The sequence below is a fragment of the Pelodiscus sinensis genome, chromosome 4 (genome assembly GCF_052426305.1).
Source record: "Pelodiscus sinensis isolate ZL-2025 chromosome 4, ASM5242630v1, whole genome shotgun sequence".
Classification (NCBI taxonomy): domain Eukaryota; kingdom Metazoa; phylum Chordata; order Testudines; family Trionychidae; genus Pelodiscus; species Pelodiscus sinensis.
In genome coordinates this window covers 113,909,972-113,930,628 of record NC_143055.1, presented here as the reverse complement: position 1 = coordinate 113,930,628, position 20,657 = coordinate 113,909,972, and the positions used below count along the sequence as shown (strand labels likewise).

At 44.8% G+C, this 20,657-nt stretch overlaps 1 protein-coding gene across 1 annotated transcript; it reads right to left on the bottom strand.

Annotated features, from left to right (window-relative positions):
- Positions 1 to 2,263: 2,263 nt before the first annotated feature.
- On the bottom strand, positions 2,264 to 20,579 carry LOC102463576 (alcohol dehydrogenase class-3). The gene is made up of 9 exons (XM_006130139.5): positions 20,427 to 20,579; positions 15,200 to 15,301; positions 14,018 to 14,159; positions 12,601 to 12,688; positions 9,360 to 9,579; positions 8,339 to 8,599; positions 6,349 to 6,484; positions 4,634 to 4,772; positions 2,264 to 2,447 (listed from the first exon to the last, which is right to left on the bottom strand). Exons 1-9 carry the CDS (start codon positions 20,505 to 20,507, stop codon positions 2,423 to 2,425), a joined length of 1,194 nt encoding a protein of 397 aa, XP_006130201.1. The 5' UTR covers positions 20,508 to 20,579; the 3' UTR covers positions 2,264 to 2,422.
- Between the last annotated feature and the right edge of the window lie 78 nt (positions 20,580 to 20,657).

Sequence of the window (20,657 nt, the reverse complement as noted above, 5' to 3'; positions counted from 1 at the left end):
AATGCAGAGTGAATTCTCCAACCTTTACGTGACTGTCATTGCATGGGCTTGGCTGATAGGCTCGTATTGCTCCTACGTGGAATCAGATTTGTCTGAAAGTCCTCAAAATGGGTAAATATTTCACATGCTACAATTCATAACAGTGTGAGTGACATCAGCACAATTTTTATTAAGAGGAAAAACTTTTGCTTTATCCCTTCTTATTCTTTAGCAGATGCTACATCACAAAAATTGCCGTTTAACTGAATGGTCAACTGGTCAAAATATTAAGTGGCTAAGAGGGCTTTTAGGCCTGTTGGTTTGGGGTGGGATCCTTATAATTATTTTCCAGTTATTACAAAAACTGGCTTTTTACTAATTGAGCCAGATACTTAAGATATAATTAATATTTAATTACTTTCTCATTTTTGGAACAAGAGCGAATGGAGTCTCTGTGTCACACTACTTACTCACATCATGTAGTAGTGCAGGCAGCGCACCCTAGAAGTTATGGATGCTATGACTTAACCAGAATTGATATGTCTGAAGTTGCATGTTAAGAAACCCTGTTCAGGGTGATCTCATTGGGATTCTTCACTCCCTACTTTAACTTTTTCTTAGACTTAACTGGTCTTGCATCCACTTAATTGGAATACCTACAATCTAAGGTGGTAAATGAATCAAATTGTTTCTTCCTAAACACTTCGTCAGCATGAAACCATGTCTGAACAATGGACTAAACATGAATCTGTAGATAGGAGTATGGCATGATCGTGTAGGATTTCCATTATACTGATCTGCAAGCAGGCCTCCAGCATACTTTATTTACTACTGCTAGCTCATTAACAGTGACACTGTAGCACAGGAGTGGAAGGCAAAGTATAATTTTAGCCAAATGGGAAAGGAAGCAGGACGAAGCAACCAGCATCTTGTGAAGTTACCAAGGGATGTTCATGGTACTTAATTTGGCCCTTGATATTGGTCACATTTACTACAGGAGTGGTTCCTAACCTTTTTTACACTAACATTTTATCTGCATTATGAATATGCACATAAAATGTGATCAGTCCATCAAAAACCCCAGCCCCTGTAGCCACCCCACTACTATTGCTACCCCCAGAGGGTCCCAGTGTCTGCCCTAATGTGCTTATGCAACCCTCCTGCTGCACAGCCAACTGCTCTTCTGCACCGGGGAGACCATGCCCCCCAGTGCTGGTTGGTTGTGAGGTGCGGCAGGACATACCTCTTCCAACAGCTGTGGCAGGAGAGGAGATGCTGGGTGTACCCTAGCCCCAGTTCCCACAGCCCAGCAGCCATTGGTTGGGAATGGCTGTACTACATAGGCCAGCCATTTTTTGGCCAAGAGGAACAAAGTGAATCTCTCATCACTTCACACTGTGCTCAGTTTTCCTTCAGCACTACTGTGTCAGAGTGAACTTTCCTCACACTGCTTACAATAGTAGACAAATCACAACCCACACGGCAGTGGTTTCTGGCTTCATACTGCAACATCATCACAGCAACCTCTGATTAGTTCTAATGTTTTTGGGGGAGGGGAAATTAGTCCCTGCTACTGTAAACAGCCCTAAGGGGTAACATGTTGGCTGAGTATTGGGCCTTGAGATAAATCATTCTCTCCTGTGCCCCATAACTTCCGCAAGTTGGCCAGGAGTTTGCTCTGAGGTCTTTTCCTTAAACTTAACCAGGAAAGAAAGTTTATACGAAGGATTATGTCAATTGCAGCCTGTAGTGCAGCATTTCACTGGCATCTCCATCTTCAGCAACACAGCTTACCTTAAGAATCCTGCCCCCCCCCCCCAATAAAAGAATCCTGTTCCTCCCCAAAATAACAAAAACCCCACCCACACGAAAATTAATAAAATGATGTAAAATATTGCCTTCAGCCAGAGGATTCTCAGCAATGTGAGAGATTCACTGCAATACTCAGCTTTTACTGCAGGAAGATCCCTCAGCATGAAACTTTGTAAGCTGCTGCAGAAGCAGGTGTATTTTCTCTCCTAAATCATTTTGCACGGGGAGGGAGTTCTGTACACATGTGAAGCCCACATACCTTTAGGTAGTAAGTACTCCATCTAATAACTACAGAACTAGAAAAAAAATCCATGGCAAAAGGAATGAAAGGGTCCAGGTGATGTTTACAAAAAGTTAACCAGCTTTAAAGATTTAGGCACTGTCAAAATTCAAAAAAAGGAAACATGAATTTCATGACTACAACCAGCATTAGTTACCATATGTGGATTCAGTATTTACCATTAGTCTGAGATCAGGTTACCATATTTTATTAGAGACTATGATCCTAAAGCAGATGGTTTTCCCATCACACAATTTTTTTCTCCAGCTGATCCTACACTTCTTCAAAAAGCTCCATTATCCAGCAGGCATGGCACAACACGAAGACTGGCTGGATCCATCTTTGGGATCCTTAAAATTTCAGGACACTTCGAATGCTTCAACAAAAGAAAAAAATAGGAATCAATAAGAAGACTGTTTCACCACTGCCCCTAAAATGTTGTTAAACCTCTTCTAAGATGCTCCCTGTCAAATGAGTGTTTCTTCTTTTTTTTTAATGCTGAATTAGCTGCTAAGTTGAACTGGTCACTCACATTGGTTAAGGTCTTAAATTCTCTATTCTCTTAAAACCCTCTCTTCAAAGATGTGTGTTCTTCCATGCTCAGTTTGAGGCTATTTGTATTAGCTGGGCCAAAGGGACGGCTTTAAATGCATTTTCTTCTTCTCCCACCTGAATTTAAAAACTGCTCTCTCTATTATAATCAGAAAGTGCTCTCACAGGGGAGCACGAAAGTGCACTAAATAGTTGGAATTATTCCATTTATAAGAATCATTTCCTACAAGCTAATTCATAAATAGAATTGGTGCAGGCAATGCAGTGTCTGCAGAAAATATAAAGCCTCATAATTACTAGGAAAAAAAAGACAACGGCATGTTTGTCTGATTTCATGTCCACTAAGCGATTCCCTCTTCTCTATTTACTCATGCTATTAATAGATAGGTGACCTGGACCATTTATTAATCCTGTTTCTGTTTCTACAGGGAAAGATAGCTATTTCATACAAATGGTCTAGAAACTCAATTAGGAGTTGGGAATTAATGCTCTCACTTACTACCCTGAACAAAAATGAATTCCCAGTAGTCTGGCCTACAGCTTACAGGCATAGACCTCACCACCCTTGGAGAACAAACCTTAATGTTACTGCTAAGACTGACACTGGGTGTTGCCTTTTCCTCTGAGTTTAATCTTAAGCTCACAAGCTGTGTAGTCTGCCATTGTGTCTCCATACAGGCTCTCTTCTTCACATGTGTGGAGAAATTGTATACAAAAATACATAAGTGGATCCAGCTTTTGCTTTACATGGAGAGATCCTCCCTTTCACAAAAGCTGAGAGGGTTATACTATATGATATGACTGGAACAGATCCTGGACTGTGTGCATTATGTGTTGATGATATGTCACTTGTTATTCACCAGGTGGCAGAGTTGCTCGTGCTTTGATTCACAATCTGTAAATAACATGCATGTTTTTTCTTCCAGGTTTGTACCAAGCTCAATGAGAGCCTCAGTTAGCCTTTCTTGAGGAAAAGTGTTGAATTTACTTACTGTTATAGCCGAGGCTTTGCTCTGGAAACAGAAGCACATTTACCTGAGCAGAGCAAAAACTCTGGGCAAGATAACATGGGCAGAAGTCACACAGCCAGTGACTAAAGTTTTCTTTAGTTCTGCCTGAAGTCTTATGTTAGAGAGGGGGAAAACATTCATTGGTTTGCAAGATAAGAACAGAATGAATACAACAACTTGTTAATAAATGTAAACTTCACATTAACAGTTCACTATCATATAACTGTCAATATTGAATCTAGCATAGCTATCAGCCAGTTATTTAAACTACTCTGTTTGAGGAACATTGCATTTAATGAAGTTAAATACTGTAGAAACTGTATATGTAGGGCACCGAGCTTGTTCGTAGCTGTGAACACAATATTATGCTCTGTCAAAAGTTTACAAGCAAACATTGACTTAATACAGCTTTGAAATTTTACTAAGCAGGAGAAAAATGCTGTTTCCCTTTACTTTTGCAGTAGTTTAACACTGTATTGTACGTGGGGTTTTTTTGTCTGCTGCTGTCTGATTGTGTACTTCTAGTTCCAAATAAGGCTTGTGGTTGACTGCTGAATTCATAACTCTGAGGTATGACTGTAATAACTGTTCTAAAATAATGCTAATTGTTCTGAATTAAGTTTAATGGAGATTTTAATATCAAGTACTTTCTTTTGTTATTTCCTTTTCAGTCTCTACTTTTATTCTGGTGCTAGAAGTTAGCACTCCATTTATTTATTTTTGTCCTTTATGGCTTGAGTTTTCCTTCTCTAGTTTGTTTTCCTCCTCTGCTCAGACACCAACCATTATAATTTTCCTTGCCTTTCACCTGCCCCCACCCAAGATAGCGGCTTATACTAGAGCACTCACCTAAGAGCAGTGTGAGCAACTAGTTGCTTTAGCTGTGGGATGCATGAAAAGGCAGGAATGCCAGTCAAAAGAGGCAGAGAGGAAGAACATAGTGGTCTACCAACTTTTATTGAGCTACTCAATCTTACAGACATAAGACATTTAAACCTACCTCTTCCCTGCGTGCATCAACTCAAAAGCCTCATTAATTCTGTCAAAAGGGAGAGTGTGAGTCACGAATTCATCAACCTTGATCTTTTTTGACATATATTCAGTCACCAGCTTTGGTACACTCTCTACACTCTTCCAACCTGAAAAAAAAAATTATATTTTTTAATTGACTAAATTCAAAGCCACAGAAGGACAGAGGTTGGACACAAAATCTATCAACCCTACCCCCAATAGTATGAGTCATTAAAACTCAGTTTCCTTGGTGAGAGAGAGATCCTGGGATCATGTTATAATATCCATACCTATCTGGCTGTAGAATAGCACTGTAGTAAAGAATGCAAGAGTACAGCTGAAATCAGTCAAAATGGAGGGCTTAATTGTAGTACTTTTCACTGCAGGGATCTGCATTCAATATCTAGCTGAGATTAGGGATGGTTAGTGTGTATGTTTACACATGATTAACCGATAAGCCTGGGCTCATCAGTTAATCTTAATGATTATATGCACTGCTCCCTTGCTGCCTCTGTATTGGAGTCAGGAGCCAGTGCCCATGGGGAGCTGGCTGCCCACTACCCGCTCCTTCCCATAGAGGTAGCGCTGGAGGGTAGGCAAGAACTGGTGGGGAGACGCTGGACCCTCCCCACATGCTATTGCCTCTGACAGAGGCAGCAGCGTGAGAGGGGCAGGCAGGAGAGGGTACATGTGTGAAGCCAACTTTCAAACCGGCTCCCTGCACATACCGGCTCCCATGGAGCTGCCTCTCTATCAGAAACAGCAGCATGTGGGGTGGGCAGGCAGCTCCACGGGCACATACCAGCTCCTACCTCCCCCCACCTCTGCTGCCTCTTTGGGAGGCTGTGGCGGGGGAAGAGGGGAGGGCAGCCAGCTCACTGAGAGCACCAGCTCTGGCCTGCCCCGCCCTGCATGTAAACGTGTACATGTTAAAAATTTCAGTGGTTACACATTTACACAAATACATGTCTTTTAAAATCCCTAGCGGAGATCACCTCACAAAACTGGCTCTGTCTATTCTTCCTGTTCTACATTTGTGTATTTTCTAACCAGACCGCAGCACCGGTTTGAGTTGCATGTAAGAGAGTTGCATAAAAGTGTTATCAATTTTGGACACTTTGTAAAGATTCCAGCAGCTTTTCATGCCTGAATTATGTCCACAAAGAGGTTAGATAATAAATTCAGTGAAAGATGACAAGTTTCTGTTCTGACAGGTAAGAGGTCAACTATGCTTCCTGTATTTTAAACAGTTTCTTCATAAAGCCTCCCGTTTTACTGTCTAAACCCATTCCCTCCTCACCTCAAACTACGTATCCTCACAACTGAGGACAATGCTTTCATTTTCTCAGTGACTGAAAAGTGCAGAGTTACTTATACAAACCCATTTACATTATTCCCTGTGTCCCAGTGAACACCTCTCCTTACTATTGCTCAAGTTTTCAAAAGTAATAATTTGGCACTTCAACCACAGACCTATACAGAAGAAGTACTCCCATTATGGCTACTTTTTGCATTTTAAATTCATATATGTGCAGCAGAAGGATGATAATTCACAGCTTGTCTATGGGGACAGTTATTTATAAAAGGTTATATTTGAAAAGCCAACATAACAATGTCTTGATAGGAAGAAGTTTACTAGAGAGGAAGACAGTATTTTCACCCTCTTTTCCTAGATAAGAGAGCATGAGTGTACCAGAAAGTTACCTCCAAAGGCAGTCCCTTTCCATGTGCGACCCGTTACTAGTTGGAAGGGCCGGGTAGCGATCTCCTGACCAGCAGCTGCTACTCCAACTATCACACTGACTCCCCAGCCTTTGTGACAGGCTTCCAAGGCAGCCCTCTTCAGACAGAAAGAACAAAGCAAATAGCTGGTTAGAAATAAAGTTTCAGCACAGATTCCTTGTGACTTCATCTTTCTTCCCCTATGACAAACTTAATAGCTTAGGGTATGGCTACACAGTGGAGTTATTTCAGAATAACTGATGATATAACATAGTACGCATCTACACTACAAGCCTTTATTTCGAAATAATGTCAAGCTGGAGGACTTCTTACTCTGACTCTTGTAACCCTCATTTCACGAGGAGTAAAGGAAGTCGAAGGAAGAGTGTTCTTCGACTTCCCACTGTGCAGACAACGCCAAAAGCCGAATTAAGCTATTTCAACTTAAGCTACGCAATTGACATAGGTGAAGTTGTGTTGCTTAAATTGACTTTAGCCCTGCTGTGTAGACCTACCCTTAATTACAATATTGCTAGGAAATAATGCTAATTCTTTCAATAATAGAATAGACCAATCCAGCACCCATTGAAATAAACAAACTCCATTTAACTCCTGGTAAAAGATAGGAATGCACTGTTAAAAATAATTTGCAGGGCAAGGTATTAATAGTGCTCCTTTTCACCAAGGAAGTGTCTTGAACTAATTAAATTATCAGACTAATTCAGGTAGCTGAGTTAGTCTGTACAGAATAAACTTAAACTACAAATAGTCTGGTGGCACTTTAAAGACTAACAAAACATGTAGATGGTATCATGAGCTTTCATGGGCACAGCCCAGCACCATCTATGTGTTTTGTTAGTCTTTAAAGTGCTACCAGACTATTTTTTGTTTTTTAAGTTTTATTAAATTATGTCCATTTTTTCTTAACTATGTACATCACCTCTGACATTTACTCTCAATGTTTAAAAAATGGTGAAATCTGTGGGGCTAGATAACATCAATATATATAACAGATGCTTTTCAGCCCTAACAGAGTTTGCATAACACATTTTCTTCCATAACTATATTTTAGAACATAAAGGAGCTATTCTTCACCTAAGCGGTAAAGTTATTTCTTCATTTTATAATCCGGATGGGTTGAAATAAGGCTGCCAACTTTCTAATTGCACAAAACTGAACACCCTTCCCCTTACCTTACCCCACCCCTGCACTGGGGCCCTGCCCCCACTCAGCTCATCCTCTGTCACTTGCTCTCCCCCACCCTCACTCATTTTCACTGGACTGGGGTTGGGGTGCAGGAGAGAATGAGGATTCCAGCTGGAGGTATGGGCTTTGGAGTGGGTCCATGGTTGAGGTGTGGGAGGGAGAGGGGCTTAGGGCTGGGTGGTTGAAGTACCAGAAGGAATTTAGGGGCCTGGGCTGGCTAGGTGGTGCTTATCCTTGGGTAGGTCCCAACTGGTGGCACAATGGGGCTTTGCCCGGACTCTGTGTGATTCCCAGAAGCTGCCAAGTGGAGGAGCTAGGGGGACTCTGTGCAATGCTGAAGCCTGCAGGTGTTACCCCTGCCCGGGGTGGCAGCCGTGCCGAGGGCACTTCCTAACCCTTCCACCTGTGAGTTGAACATGCCAACTGCTTCCAAGAGCCACACAAAGCAGCCAGGACAGGCAGCCTGTTTTAACTCTGGCTCACCACCGATTGAGTTTCTATCTGCCCTGTCCGCAGTGGAGACTAGAGCCACTATCACTTTTTGACTGGGTGTTCCAAAAAAATACCAAACCAGACACCTAGCAACTCTTGTTGAAATAAACCCTTTTAAGCTACTGTGAAAGAACTACCAAGCTCCTCTCAATAAAAACTGAAGTTGATAAACTGTTCCCTGGTAAAGGTCCTTGTCTTTCTTTTAAGGTAAGTAACTGTCCCAAGTCACAGTCAGATTTCTCTTCCCTGTCAGTACTGCCACGTATACACTTACCATAACACCAACATTCCCAATGCACTCAAAAGAGTAGTCCACACCACCCTCAGTAAGCTCCACCAGCACCTCTTGTATGGGCTTCTTAAAGTCCTGAGGGTTGATGCACTCAGTGGCTCCAAACTCCTTAGCCTTGGCAAATTTATCTTTGTTGAGATCAACTCCAATGATCCGGGAAGCTCCAGCCACTTTACAGCCCATAATAACTGCCAGCCCAACTCCTCCCAAACCAAAGATGGCGCAAGTCGAACCAGGTTCCACCTAACAGAGCAAGAGAAATCAGTTCAGGAGGAAGGAAAGAAACACATCCGCCTATGGGTATGAGAAATACAGATTATTTATTATATATTAAGAAAAACAGACTAAAAATTCCCAAAAGTTGCAAATTCATTATCGCTCAGAGGTAGGGAACTATGTCAGAGATTTTGCTGGTCTATGAATTGTTTTTTGAAGTGCTCTAATGGGCTGTGCTTCTTCCAAATGCAGGGGGAGAACTTGGCACATAATAGGATGGTATAAGGGCAGAAGGAAGCAGAGCTCACTTTGCCAAAGGGGATATTTAAAACAGCTTTGCATTGTCAATATGTACAAGTCTGTCCTTACTCTAAGATAACCCCCCACCACTAGACCCTAATGTCCATCCACAAATAAATCCTTGAACATTGCAAAGTGGCTCCTCTCCACAGCCATGTGTCTCCATCAAGACAGGCTTCCTCTACCCCATTCTCTACAGAGAGCACTGGCAGGAGGAGGAACAGGGGTTTTCATCTGTATTTGATTCTGTCTGCTGAGGCTAAAGCAGGTGGAAACCCAGGTCAATATCCCTGTTTCCTACTACGTCTTGCTTCCTGTCAAATTTGGCAGTGGAGAAGGAACAAAGGGGTGAACACGTCTCCTCACCCTCTACCCAGTAGGCAGTTATTCCTCTGGTCTTACTTGCTCCTGGCCCCAACAGATTTTCATTACAGTACTTGGTCTCCAGTTCAGGGTCATTAGCCACACGATCAGCTATAGCCCATACCTTGGCAGTGTTGATGACAGCTCCATAGCCTGTTGAAATTCCACAGCCCAAAAGACAAACTTTATCCAGAGGTGCCGCAGCATCTATTTTAGCCAAAGAGATATCCGCCACAACAGTGTATTCAGAGAACGTGCTAGTCCCCATGAAGTGATAAATCTGCTTCCCTTTGCAGGTAAACCTGCTGGTACCATCTGGCATTAGTCCTTTTCCTTGGGTAACTCTTAAACACAATACAACAAATAGTATTTATTGTAGTGTCACAGAAAGTTATAGGACAAAGTCTAGGGAGCAAAGTCGTGAAAATTAACGAAGTGGTACAGTAACAGTGCATGCATGGAGATTTAGCTAATGATTACCCTTAAACACTTTGAAAATATTTAAGTAAATCTTGACTTCATGGAAGTGAGGGTACGTCTACACTACAACGTTAATTCGAACTAACTTAGTTCGAATTAGTTAATTCGAACTAAGCTAATTCGAACTAGCATGTCCACATTAAGTGGACCCTGAACCAGGCTTAAGGATGGCCGGAAGCAGTGCCGGCAGGGCATCAGAGGAGGACTTAGAGCGTGGAGATGCTGTCTCAGGCTAGCCGAGGGCTGTGCTTAAAGGGTCCCGACCCCCACCCCGGACAGACAGTTCTCAGGGGCGCCCCGCTTGCAAAGCAGTCCTGGCTTGGATTGCCCGGAGTACCCACACTGGGCACATCACAGCACTTGGCCATCTGACCGGCTGCACTTGCCGCAGGCTGCCTTCTGGGGAGAGGGGGCAATTGGAGGGCTGCAGGAGAGCTTCCACCCCAAAAGCCTGCAGAGCCAGCCCAGTCCTCCCCATTGGGTGCTCATACCCCCCATTCCTCCCTCACTTCCTTCCACTTACCCTTCCCTAGACCCTCTTCTTGATGTACAAAATAAAGGACAATTGTGTTCAAAAATGGAATCTGTCTTTATTGAACAAAACTGGGGGAGACTGGGAAAAGGAGGTGGGAGAGGGGAAGAGACAGGCTGGGAGAGGGGAGGGCAACTAAAATGATCAGGGGTTGGGAACAGGTCCCATATGAAGAGAGGCTAAAGAGACTGGGACTTTTCAGCTTAGAAAAGAGGAGACGGAGGGGGGGACAGGATAGAGGTCTCTAAAAGCAGGAGTTGGGTGGAGAGGGTGAATACAGAAAAGTTCTTCATTAGTTCCCATAAAGAAGGACTAGAGGACACCAAAGGAAAGGAATGGGTAGCAGGCTTCAAACTAGTAAGAGAAAGTTATTCTTCACAAAGCAAAGAGTCAACCTGTGGAACTCCTTGCTGCAGGAGGCTGTGAAGGCTAGAACTAGAACAGAGTTTAAAGGGACGTGAGATCTAGTCATGGAGGTTGGGCCCATGGAGTGCTATTAGCCAGGGGGTAGGAGTGGTGTCCCTGCCCAAGGTTTGTGGAAGGCTGGAGAGGGATGGCACGAGACAAATGGCTTGGTCACTGTCTTTGGTCCATCCCCTCCAGGGTCCCTAGGGTTGGTCGCTGTCGGTAGACAGGCTACTGGGCTAGATGGACCTTTGGTCTGACCCAGTACAGCCATTCTAAGCTCAGGGTCGGGGGTCTCACTGGACCACCCTGATTTTCATGCAAACCTGCTCCTGGGTGGCCAGGCTGGCAGCTCTCCTGCCCTAGCTGGCCACTTTCCTGTGCCTAGTGCAGAGGTCGTGGACGAGGTCCACGATGTCTGCACTAGCCCAGGAAGGTGCCCGCCTCTTGCAGTCCCGGGAGCCGCCAGCCTGGTCCCGGGAAGAGGGGGAGGGCTGGGGGGCATCGGGTGGGTGGCTCGATCCGTGCCAGGTGCAGGGTCTGCTGGCTGGGTGCTGGTAGGCTTGAACCTGGCACGGGCACCGTAGCCAGCCCGTGCCCCTTTAAGGGCTCCGGGGCCGGGAGGGGGGCAGTAGAGTTTCCCTGGTGTTGGCCAGAGTGGCCACCAGGGAAACCTGGGGAGGGCTAGCCTCCCAATAGTTTGAATTAAGGGTCTACACAGCCCTTAATTCGAACTAGTAAATTCGAACTAGGCTTAATCCTCATGGAATGAGGATTACCTAGTTCGAACTAAGCGCTCCGTTAGTTCGAATTAAATTCGAACTAACGGAGCGCTAGTGTACCGCCTATGAAAGTTAGTTCGAAGTAGACATACCCTTAGAGACTACAGGCCTGTTATAGGCTATGGATCATGCTCCAATGCCACAATTCTTAATGCACAATTAAGTGCATTAAGAATGCATTTAAGTCTCTGACTTCACCCTTACGTTGATAAACCATAACTCTGCTTGTCAAAACCTCCCCTCCTGTCCCAACATATCCTGTACCTTTTAGTCCTACAGTATTTTTGTCTGATTTTGTTAGCAAGTGATTTTCAAGTGAGGTAAAATTTTGGGGTTTACAAGACCAGATTCTTGAGGAGGGGTACAGTAGTCTGGAAAGGAGGAGACACAGTGGTGTACAAGACTGACATCAACATGTATGACACCTTAGCCCAGGCTAACTGAAGTGCACACATTTAGGACAAAGACATATTAAAGGGCAGAATACGCAGTCTGTGGAGTAATACTATTCCGTGGGCTGAAGCTATGGACTACAGTGAGTCTTGTTTTTCCTTAGTAAAAATTATTACTCTTTGAACATCAGCTACCACTTGAATCTAGAATTTTGAATAGATCCTCACTCCCTAGGTCCCCTTTCAAACGACAGTATTAGTGCAGTGCTTCTCAAAGTGGGCCGTGGACTCGCATTGAGAAAACTGCTAACAGACCACTACACTTTGCCTAACTAAAGGCTCTGCAGTGGTGTGGCCCGGGCTGCAGCTCCCCTTGGCTGGAAATGGCACACTGGAGTCAATGGAAGCCACGAGGTTCTGTGGCCGTGGAGCTGCCTGTTAGCAGCTCTCTCAAAGTGAGCCCACGGCCCACTTTGAGAAACCCTGTATCAGTGGTGTAGTATCATGCCTACACATACAGAAGTGAATTTAAGACAGACTAAAAAAGGAGACTGAAAACCCCTACTACTAAGCCTTGAAAGGAGGGGGGGAAATGGGTATTGCACAACAAACCTTAAACATGCATCTTTCCAATTAAGTGACCTTGCTCTGCATGTAATAAGATGACACATGAAGTCAAAACAACGTGATTCAAAGTCAGGTAGCTTTGTTACATAAGCGAGCACACACTGAACAATTATTATTCCCTGTGTATCAAGAAAAAAATACACCAACCTTATCTTTTGACAGAGATTGGTTTTAGGGTTCAAACAGAACTTGCATTCTCCACATTGTGGGACGTACAGTGGGATGACTGTGTCACCTAGAGAACATAACGAGAGAAACATTGTATATGACTAACTATCTAAAGGACAGCGTGTCAGAATATACACACATTTGGTATGTGGTCAAATGTAACATGGTCAATACCGTGAAATGTTAATTGCGGCAATCATTCATGCAATCTTATTTGTCCATCTGAAATTTCCAAAGTGCTTACAAATATAGAATGACAAAGTACAGGTTTTGTAAAGTGAAGTGTATAAAAAACCTGATTCATCTGATGCCTGAATAATCAATTTCCATCTAAAGTTAAAAAAGAACACAAGGAACAAAGATATAAAACCTATCCTGAGAAACCAGCATATTTAGACAGCTGTTAGCTCTAATTGTTCAACTGATTAAAAACAACTGACACTTTTTTTAAACACAAACCAAATTCAAACAGTTTCTTCATACAGTATTACATAATAAACCTGTATCCAGGGGTGGGCAAAAGGGCCTCCGTGAGCTGGATCCGGCCCATCAAGCAGGTTGATCCAGCCCATGGAGGCCCTTCCACTCCCCCACTCCCCCACCCCCAGGCCATTTAAGGCCCAGGGGCAGAGGAAACACATAAAGTTTCCTCCACCCTGCCAGGAGCATGCGGCACTTAGAAGTTCCACGCACTCCTGGCAGGACGGGAGAAGACTTTGCACGCTCCCCACCCCCAAACCTGACTGGCCTGGGGGCAGGGGGAGCGTGCAAAGTCTCCTCCCACCGCCAGGGGCATGGGAGCCTTGTGGGGGGGTTCCCCCCAACCAATCATGGGCTGTAGGTGGGGAAGCAGGGAAGTATCCTGGCCCCACCCCTTCTGGTGCAGCCTGGGGCCATTTAAAAAATTTCTGAAGTGGCCCCTGGCAAAAAATTATTGCCCACCCCTGCTGTAAACTATTCTCTTCTGAACAGTAAACCAAGATCACAGTAGTTAGGCTAGTATTGGACCACCAGCATTGAGGAAAATTTTAGGCAGGCATAGCCCAACAGAAACATCACTGCAGCTCAATAACTCTGCTTTTCAGCGGACAAGTATGAGCAATTTATTTTAGTAAACCAAAAAAGCAGTCCTGTAGCACTTTAAAGACTTACAGGATGGTTTATTAGGTGATGAGCTTTCGTGGGGCAGACCCACTTCTAAAGTGGGTCTGCCCCACGAAAGCTCATCACCTAATAAACCATCCTGTAAGTCTTTAAAGTGCTACAGGACTGCTTTTTTATTTTATCATGATCAGACTAATACAGCTACCTCTCTGTGACAATTTATTTTAGTGAAGGAAGATTTCCAAAGAAATTAGAAAAGATTATTTTTGTGAAGAGCCAAATGTTTTCCTACCTGGTTTTACCTTAGTCACTCCTTCTCCAACACTCTCCACAATTCCTGCTCCTTCATGACCCAAAATCACTGGAAAACACCCCTCAGGATCAGCACCACTCAGTGTATAGGCATCCGTGTGACAGACAGCAGTGGCAACAACCTAAAGAAATATAATAATCAGAAATATCCTGCAGGTAAAAAAGGAGAATCTAAAGAGATAAATGGTATTAATGTGTTTCCTAAGTCAGCAATCCAAGACTAGTGCTAGGATGAATTCACTATTCTGAAAACTTATGTAGTAGTTTAACAAAAATGTTTTTAGCTCTGGCAACTCACAAGATATCTTGGACCTGAAAAAATAATCACATCGCTTTGATCTCTGCTTACATAAGAATGGCCATACTGGGTCAGACCAAAGGACCATCCAAGCCCAGTACCCTGTCTGCCAACAGTGGCCAATGCCAGGTATCCCAGAGGGAGTGAATCGAACAGTTAATGATCAAGTGATCTCTCTCCTGCCATCCATCTCCACCCTCTGAAAAACAGAGGCCAGGGACACCATTCCTTACCCATACTGGCTAACAGCCATTTATGGATTTAACCTCCATGAATTGTTTCTCATCCCTTCAGTTCTGACATGAAAATGGCAGCCACTGGCTGAAGATCTGCTAAAGCCAATGGTCTATGTCATCTGAAAACAACGTGCCACACCAGAGTTCAAATGGGATCAAGTCAATTTACAAGTGAAAAAAAATCACCTCATCCAGAGAGTCCATATGCTATCATAGGGCACCACATACATCCAATTTCATTTAAAGTCTGATAAATTATGACTTAAAATGGCTAGCACTGAATGACTCATACAATTTGAAAAATTAAAATAAATGAATGAAATCAGTTTTCCAGTGGGATAAAGCACGTATTCCTAGCTCAGATGGTTTAAAATTGCCATTGATTCCAGAGACTAGCAGTGATTTTTAGGCTTGCTCCCAAAGTAGGTGTTAGGCCTCTGACCAGCAGCAATTTCATTTTATGCCATCCCCAAAAACCAGACACAATCATTTTCTTTAGAGCCATACCTAGATTTAACAAGCAAACAGATAACACAAACACTATAAATTCAATATTTTTTCCTGCAAGGGCAAACAAATTATTCAGCTTTCTTATTTGGTCTCCCAAATAAACATTTGCTTAAATTACCTTAATACGGACTTCATGTACTTTTGGTGGTGCAACCTCCACCTCTTCTATAGAGAGAGGTTTACCTGCCTCCCAGGCAACAGCGGCCTTGCATTTAATAACCTAAATGAGAGAGAAGAACATAGTTACTGCACTGTTCGTTTATAACAATTCCTGCTCACTGGAGTGAACAAACAAGAAAAAGGCTACTAATTTTTGGAAATAATCCCAGATATGAAATTATGGGTCAGATCCTACTCACAACTTCCAATGACTTTAGAACAAAGGAACAGCTGCCCCTTCATTTGTTTTCAGGTACAGAAACAAGAATCGCCAAGATCTGGACTTTAAGTTTTATTTTAGAACTTTGAAGACAATATGCTGTAGCAAGATGTGTGTGTGGGAGGAGGGGGTGTCATATGAAAAAATTTAGATAATGTCAGTAACATTTTAAAATAAGCATTCAGCATGCATGTAAAGCACAAGATGTTTTTCTACAGCTAGTGCCAACAGTACATGCAATCGAGATTACAACGTTTGGAAAATGTTAAGACATTTGTATACGTAAGAGTGTGGAGCCTCATAAATGTCAGTCTGTTGCCCCACACCCAGCCCACTCCCATTGTGCCTTTCTGGGACAGATTATAGGCAGCCAGCACAGAGAATCTTTAAGCAATGCATAGGGGATGCACAGATATCCCATGTGAAGACTCAACAGAACTGCTCCTCATCAACACTCTGTGTAGGCTTCTGCATCGTGGATAAATTTCACCCTTATAACACAGTCCGTTTATTTATCTAGGGAGGGAAGCTCACTTTCTCAAGCAAGAAAGATAGAAACATTTTGAAGAAAAACAGAACTTCAGTTCTGAAAAAAGCAACATTTTTTGAACCAATGCTTCCAGTAACAAGGTTGCACTTCCAGCCAACAAAGTCAGAAGGAATTATGTCCAGGCAACAAAGAGGAAAAAATGGGTCCTGTGAGAATGAGGACTGCTCTTAGATTTCTTTTTAAAAGTTTGATGAGCTTCATCTCCATTGTCTGAGGAGGTGTGGGAAAATCTTACATTGGTAGTACATTGGTCAACCTAACACTCCTTTTTAATCACACAAAGCAGCATATTTGTTAGAGAAATGCTATATATAATAGCTTGCCACAGAACATAGTTTGCCTATTATAATAAATTCTGAAGCTGCGTTTAAGGCCTTGTCTACACAGAAACTGACTAGCACAGCTAGAGCTATTGTTTTGTGAGCAGAGCATTCCAAAACTGAGTGCCAACATGGGGAAGCTATTGCAAAATAGTTACCTTATATTGGAAAAGTCACAGCAATAAATTTCCCACAAGTAGAAAAGGGTTTTGTTACTTCTTTCCCATCCTCTTTCACAAACATAAGGTTAGTTTATTCTGCATTATTGTCTGTATGCATATAATAAACATGATATATTAACTTGGTAAAGCAGCTGCATAGAAATCAACAAGTTGCACTGCTTTGCACTTGGGGAACAGTGACTAAACTCCTGAAAGTTTGCCAGGAAATCTAGTCAGTTTCCAGGGATCAAAGTACAAAAGGAATTGTCAATCTTTAAAAAACTTGGAAGTTTTCACTTAAGCCTTCCCCCCCCCCCCCCCCACTTTATAAAAATGTATTCATTCTCTCAAATTAAATGTGAACATTTAAGAGTAAATGTTTTCAAAATATGCAAGGATATTGGTTATTTAAATAAAGAGAAGGCTTAAAAGTTATAGAATAGACTTAGACCTTCTTAGTTGGCTGGGAACGTTCAGTGAACAAACATTTTAACTCTTAAATTTATGATAAAAGTAGACGCTCCTAGTTTTTCCCCACATACATATCTCTAAAAATAAAAAGCAAAAAAAGGTAAGACAATTCAACAGCTATGACAAGATGTTGCAGAAGGCTCATTCCAAGTACCTCTCGGTCTACAACAGGGGTGGACAATAATTTTTGATGGGGTGGCCACTCCAAGATTTTGATAAATGATCAAGGCCTACACTTTTCTATGGAGGGGACGAGGGGTCTGAGATGGAAGTTGGCTGCAGAAGGGAGCTTGGGGTAGGGAACTGGGGTGTAGGAGAGGGTGTGGGATCAGAGAGTTTGGGTGAAGGAGGGGGTTTGCAGCACAAGAAAGCCCCTCATCCCCAGTGTAGAGAGGGAGATGGAGCAGCCAGCCGTTTTGAACCCTGGGGCTGCTCCCTGTCTGCCGCTGGCTAGACCGAAAGGCTTGGGGGGCTGGATTCAGCCCCTGGGCCATAACTTTCCCACCCCTTTTCTACAACATGCTGTTGTACTCTATAAAGAAGGCTTGAAATAAGCAGTTACTGGTTATCCAGGCTCCTTGCAATATTAAAAAGTTAAATTAGGGTATCAAAGAGTTGTAGAAATTATTAGGCTGAAATTCAATTTTCTTTTGTTTTACTGAGATGTCTGAAAACATTTAAATAATACTATACTTTTCTTGTTCTTTAGTATGGATATTAGCATCAAAACAGTATCTTTGTTAACTCAAGCAAGCTAGCCCTCCAACACACACACACAATCATCTTCTATTTATGACATTACAGCTGAGCTTTGGATGTTAAACTGCAGTTATCTGACTAATTGTGTAGTGGACACAATTTGTATCCACTACACAATTAGCCGATGAGGACCACTGTGCAGAACTGCAGTGGGGATAGCTCCAGGAGCCAGCTCGAGCCGGGAATGAGAAGTCCTGGCTCATGCTTGGACTGGGGGCCACCCGAACTATGGCTCTGCATTTTAAATGTTGTAAGAGCCACCAGGCTCTTACATTTAAAATGCAGAGGTGTAGCATCTCAGACTAGCACAAACTGGGACTGCTCGGTCCCTGCCCGTGCTGAGTCCAGCAGCCCCTGCCCATGGCCAATCCTGGCTGCCACAAACAGAGGCTGCTCTGGCACCTCTCTGGAGCCTCTCCTTCCTCCTCTCCCCCCCCCCCCCCCGCTCCCGCTGCCTCGGCTAGAAGCAGCAGAGGGGGTAGAGGAGCACCGCAGAGATAGTGCTGGAGGGAACTGGCTTTTTAAGCCGGCTCCCTCCCCCCAGCACTGGCTCCTGTCCCTCCGCTCCCCCCTTGCTACCTCTTATAGAGGCAGCAAGGGGGGGAGGAGCGAGTAGTCAATTATCCAGTTGACTACTCGCTAACTTACCTACAAGAGATTTTGCAAATGGCCAACTTATTGTCCCTGGGTGAACAGTGTTTGTTGATTTTATAGCTGTAGGAGAGACTGATATGCCAATCATTTCACAGCAACCACACAGGAGCAGAGGCAGAAGAGAGTAACAAGTTTCCCAAGTAATTATGTACCCAGCCTTCCAGACTGATGTATACATATTTATCGTGATCATAGTTCATTTTAGAGTGAAGAAAGTTGGGTATTTCCCCCTGATCTTATCTGTGCAAAGCTACTTTTCATTTTAGGCCTATGCTCCTGCAAACAGTATCTGCATAACTTTACGCACATGTGTAATCCAGGGCTACTCAACACACGGCCTGCAGGCTTCACTGTTTGCGGCCAGTGGTGCAGTTTGGGTTTATGCAGGGCTCAATGCTCGGCCTGTGGGTGGGATCCTTTGAACATGGCCTCCACTGGGAACATGCTCCACAACAGTGCGGTGTCTCCCACAGAGCGGGGAGGGTGTGAGCACTGAAACATGCAAGCGGACAGGCTGGCTGGAACAGACGGGTACAGGATATCGGTATTTCTAGCCGGGGCACTGTGGGAAGAGCTGGCTGCTTGGCTTTGTGGGGAGAGCCTGAGAGGTGCTGACTGGCTCACACTGGCCACGTTTGGGTCTGGCGCCGTGGCCGGGCAGCCCTGCCTCCATCCTGCATGAAGCAACCGACACCCATGTGGGATCCTGAGTCCTGCTGGGAATCCAGGACGGGGCTCCCAGGCACCTTTTTTGCCTCATGTCCAGCCTGACTTGCCCAGCTCCCCACTTCTTCAGATGACCGGAGTTATGAGTAGGGGATTTGAAAACTCAAAATAAATGGGGGGGAAGAGAATGATGCTCTTTCTTCCACCCCCCTTTCCTATTTTTTCTTTGAGTATCTGGAGAAGGGGTGCTAAACCTAAGCAGATAAAGATCAAAGTCAATAGATTGCTAAAACAGGAAGGATACCACTCAGAAATTATACGTTTTTCTTTTTAATAAGAAGCATTAAAAATGGAAACAAATAAGAGACACTTGTTGAACACAAGGTTTTCACTCCTGTTTGGGAGATGGAATTTGCATATATACCGTATTTTCCGGCATATAAAGCTACTGGGCGTATAAGACGACCCCCTAATTTTTTAGTTAAAAGATAGGTTTTCGTCTTATACCCCAGCGCCCCTCCGCCTTCCCAGCTTTGCTCCCAGTGTCCCTGGTCTGCTGGAGACGGTCCCCAGCAGACCAGGGACACCGGGAGCAAAGCCTCTGAGGACGCCCCAGCAGCGGGACAGCCCCGGCGCGCCTGGGCTGCCCCGCCACCGGAGCCCCTCCGCGGCTTTGCAAAGCCTCGGGGGGAAGCCGGCGGCGGGGCTTCCCCCGAGGCTTTGCAAAGCCGCGGAGGGGCTCGGAGCAGCCCAGGCGCGCCTGGGATGCCCCACCGCCTGTATACCCGGCGTATAAGACGACCCCCGATTTTTGGGGGATGTTTTTTAGCATCAAAAGTCGTCTTATACGCCGGAAAATAAGGTAATTGCATGTACATGCAACCACACATAAGTTGCCGGCCTGGAGATGTGCTGTATCACTGTGGCCCCGAGGGCTTCCAAAGTTGAGTAGCCCTGGTGTAATCTGTCAATTCAATGGGACGTTTCACCCCTAGGGGCTTAGATCATGAACTCTCTGGGAGAGGACATGGCTTTGTCCAGTACCACACAGTACTTAGCACCCCGCATCCCATTTGGGGTCTCTGGCAGACGCTGCACCGCAAAGCGTATGAAAAAGCAACAGTGCAATGAAGACGAGGCGACGGAGCCGGGGAACACCCTAGATGCCCAGCTTCCCCCTGCTTGCTCTAAAACCCCCCAGCGTGAGCAACCTCGAGGACTTGGCGAGCTCCAGCCCCAGCAGGCCGCCTGAGTGCGGGTCAGACAGGCGCTGGGGCCGCACCGGAGCAGCCCGCTGCGCTCCCTGCTCTGCAGCCCTCCCAGCCCCGGAGCTGCTCGAGCTTCCGCCCGCCCGGGAACGTCCCACGCCCGCGGGAGCCTCTTACCCCGCTCGCCATGGGCCCCGCCGCGCGTCCTCCACCTCCCAGCCCCGCCAGGCGCGCTCCGAAGGGGCCGCCACGGTGCATGCGCGGTGCGGCGAGCACCGCCTCCGTAGGGCCGGCCGGGACACAGGCGAGCGAGGCGCCAGCCGGATGTTTGCTCGCGGTGGGGAGGCGGGTACGAAGGGCCACGTGCAATGCAAGCGCAGTGTCAGCAGGACCGGTGTGCTAAGGAGG

Excerpts from the sequence above, each read along its gene's own strand:
- LOC102463576 (XM_006130139.5), bottom strand. The coding sequence starts at position 20,507 with ATGCACCGTGGCGGCCCCTTCGGAGCGCGCCTGGCGGGGCTGGGAGGT. Across the intron at positions 12,689-14,017 it reads AGTGACTAAGGTAAAACCAG|GTGACACAGTCATCCCACTG; the intron begins GTAGGAAAACAT and ends TATGTTCTCTAG. Across the intron at positions 6,485-8,338 it reads TTGGGAATGTTGGTGTTATG|AGGGCTGCCTTGGAAGCCTG; the intron begins GTAAGTGTATAC and ends TTCTGTCTGAAG.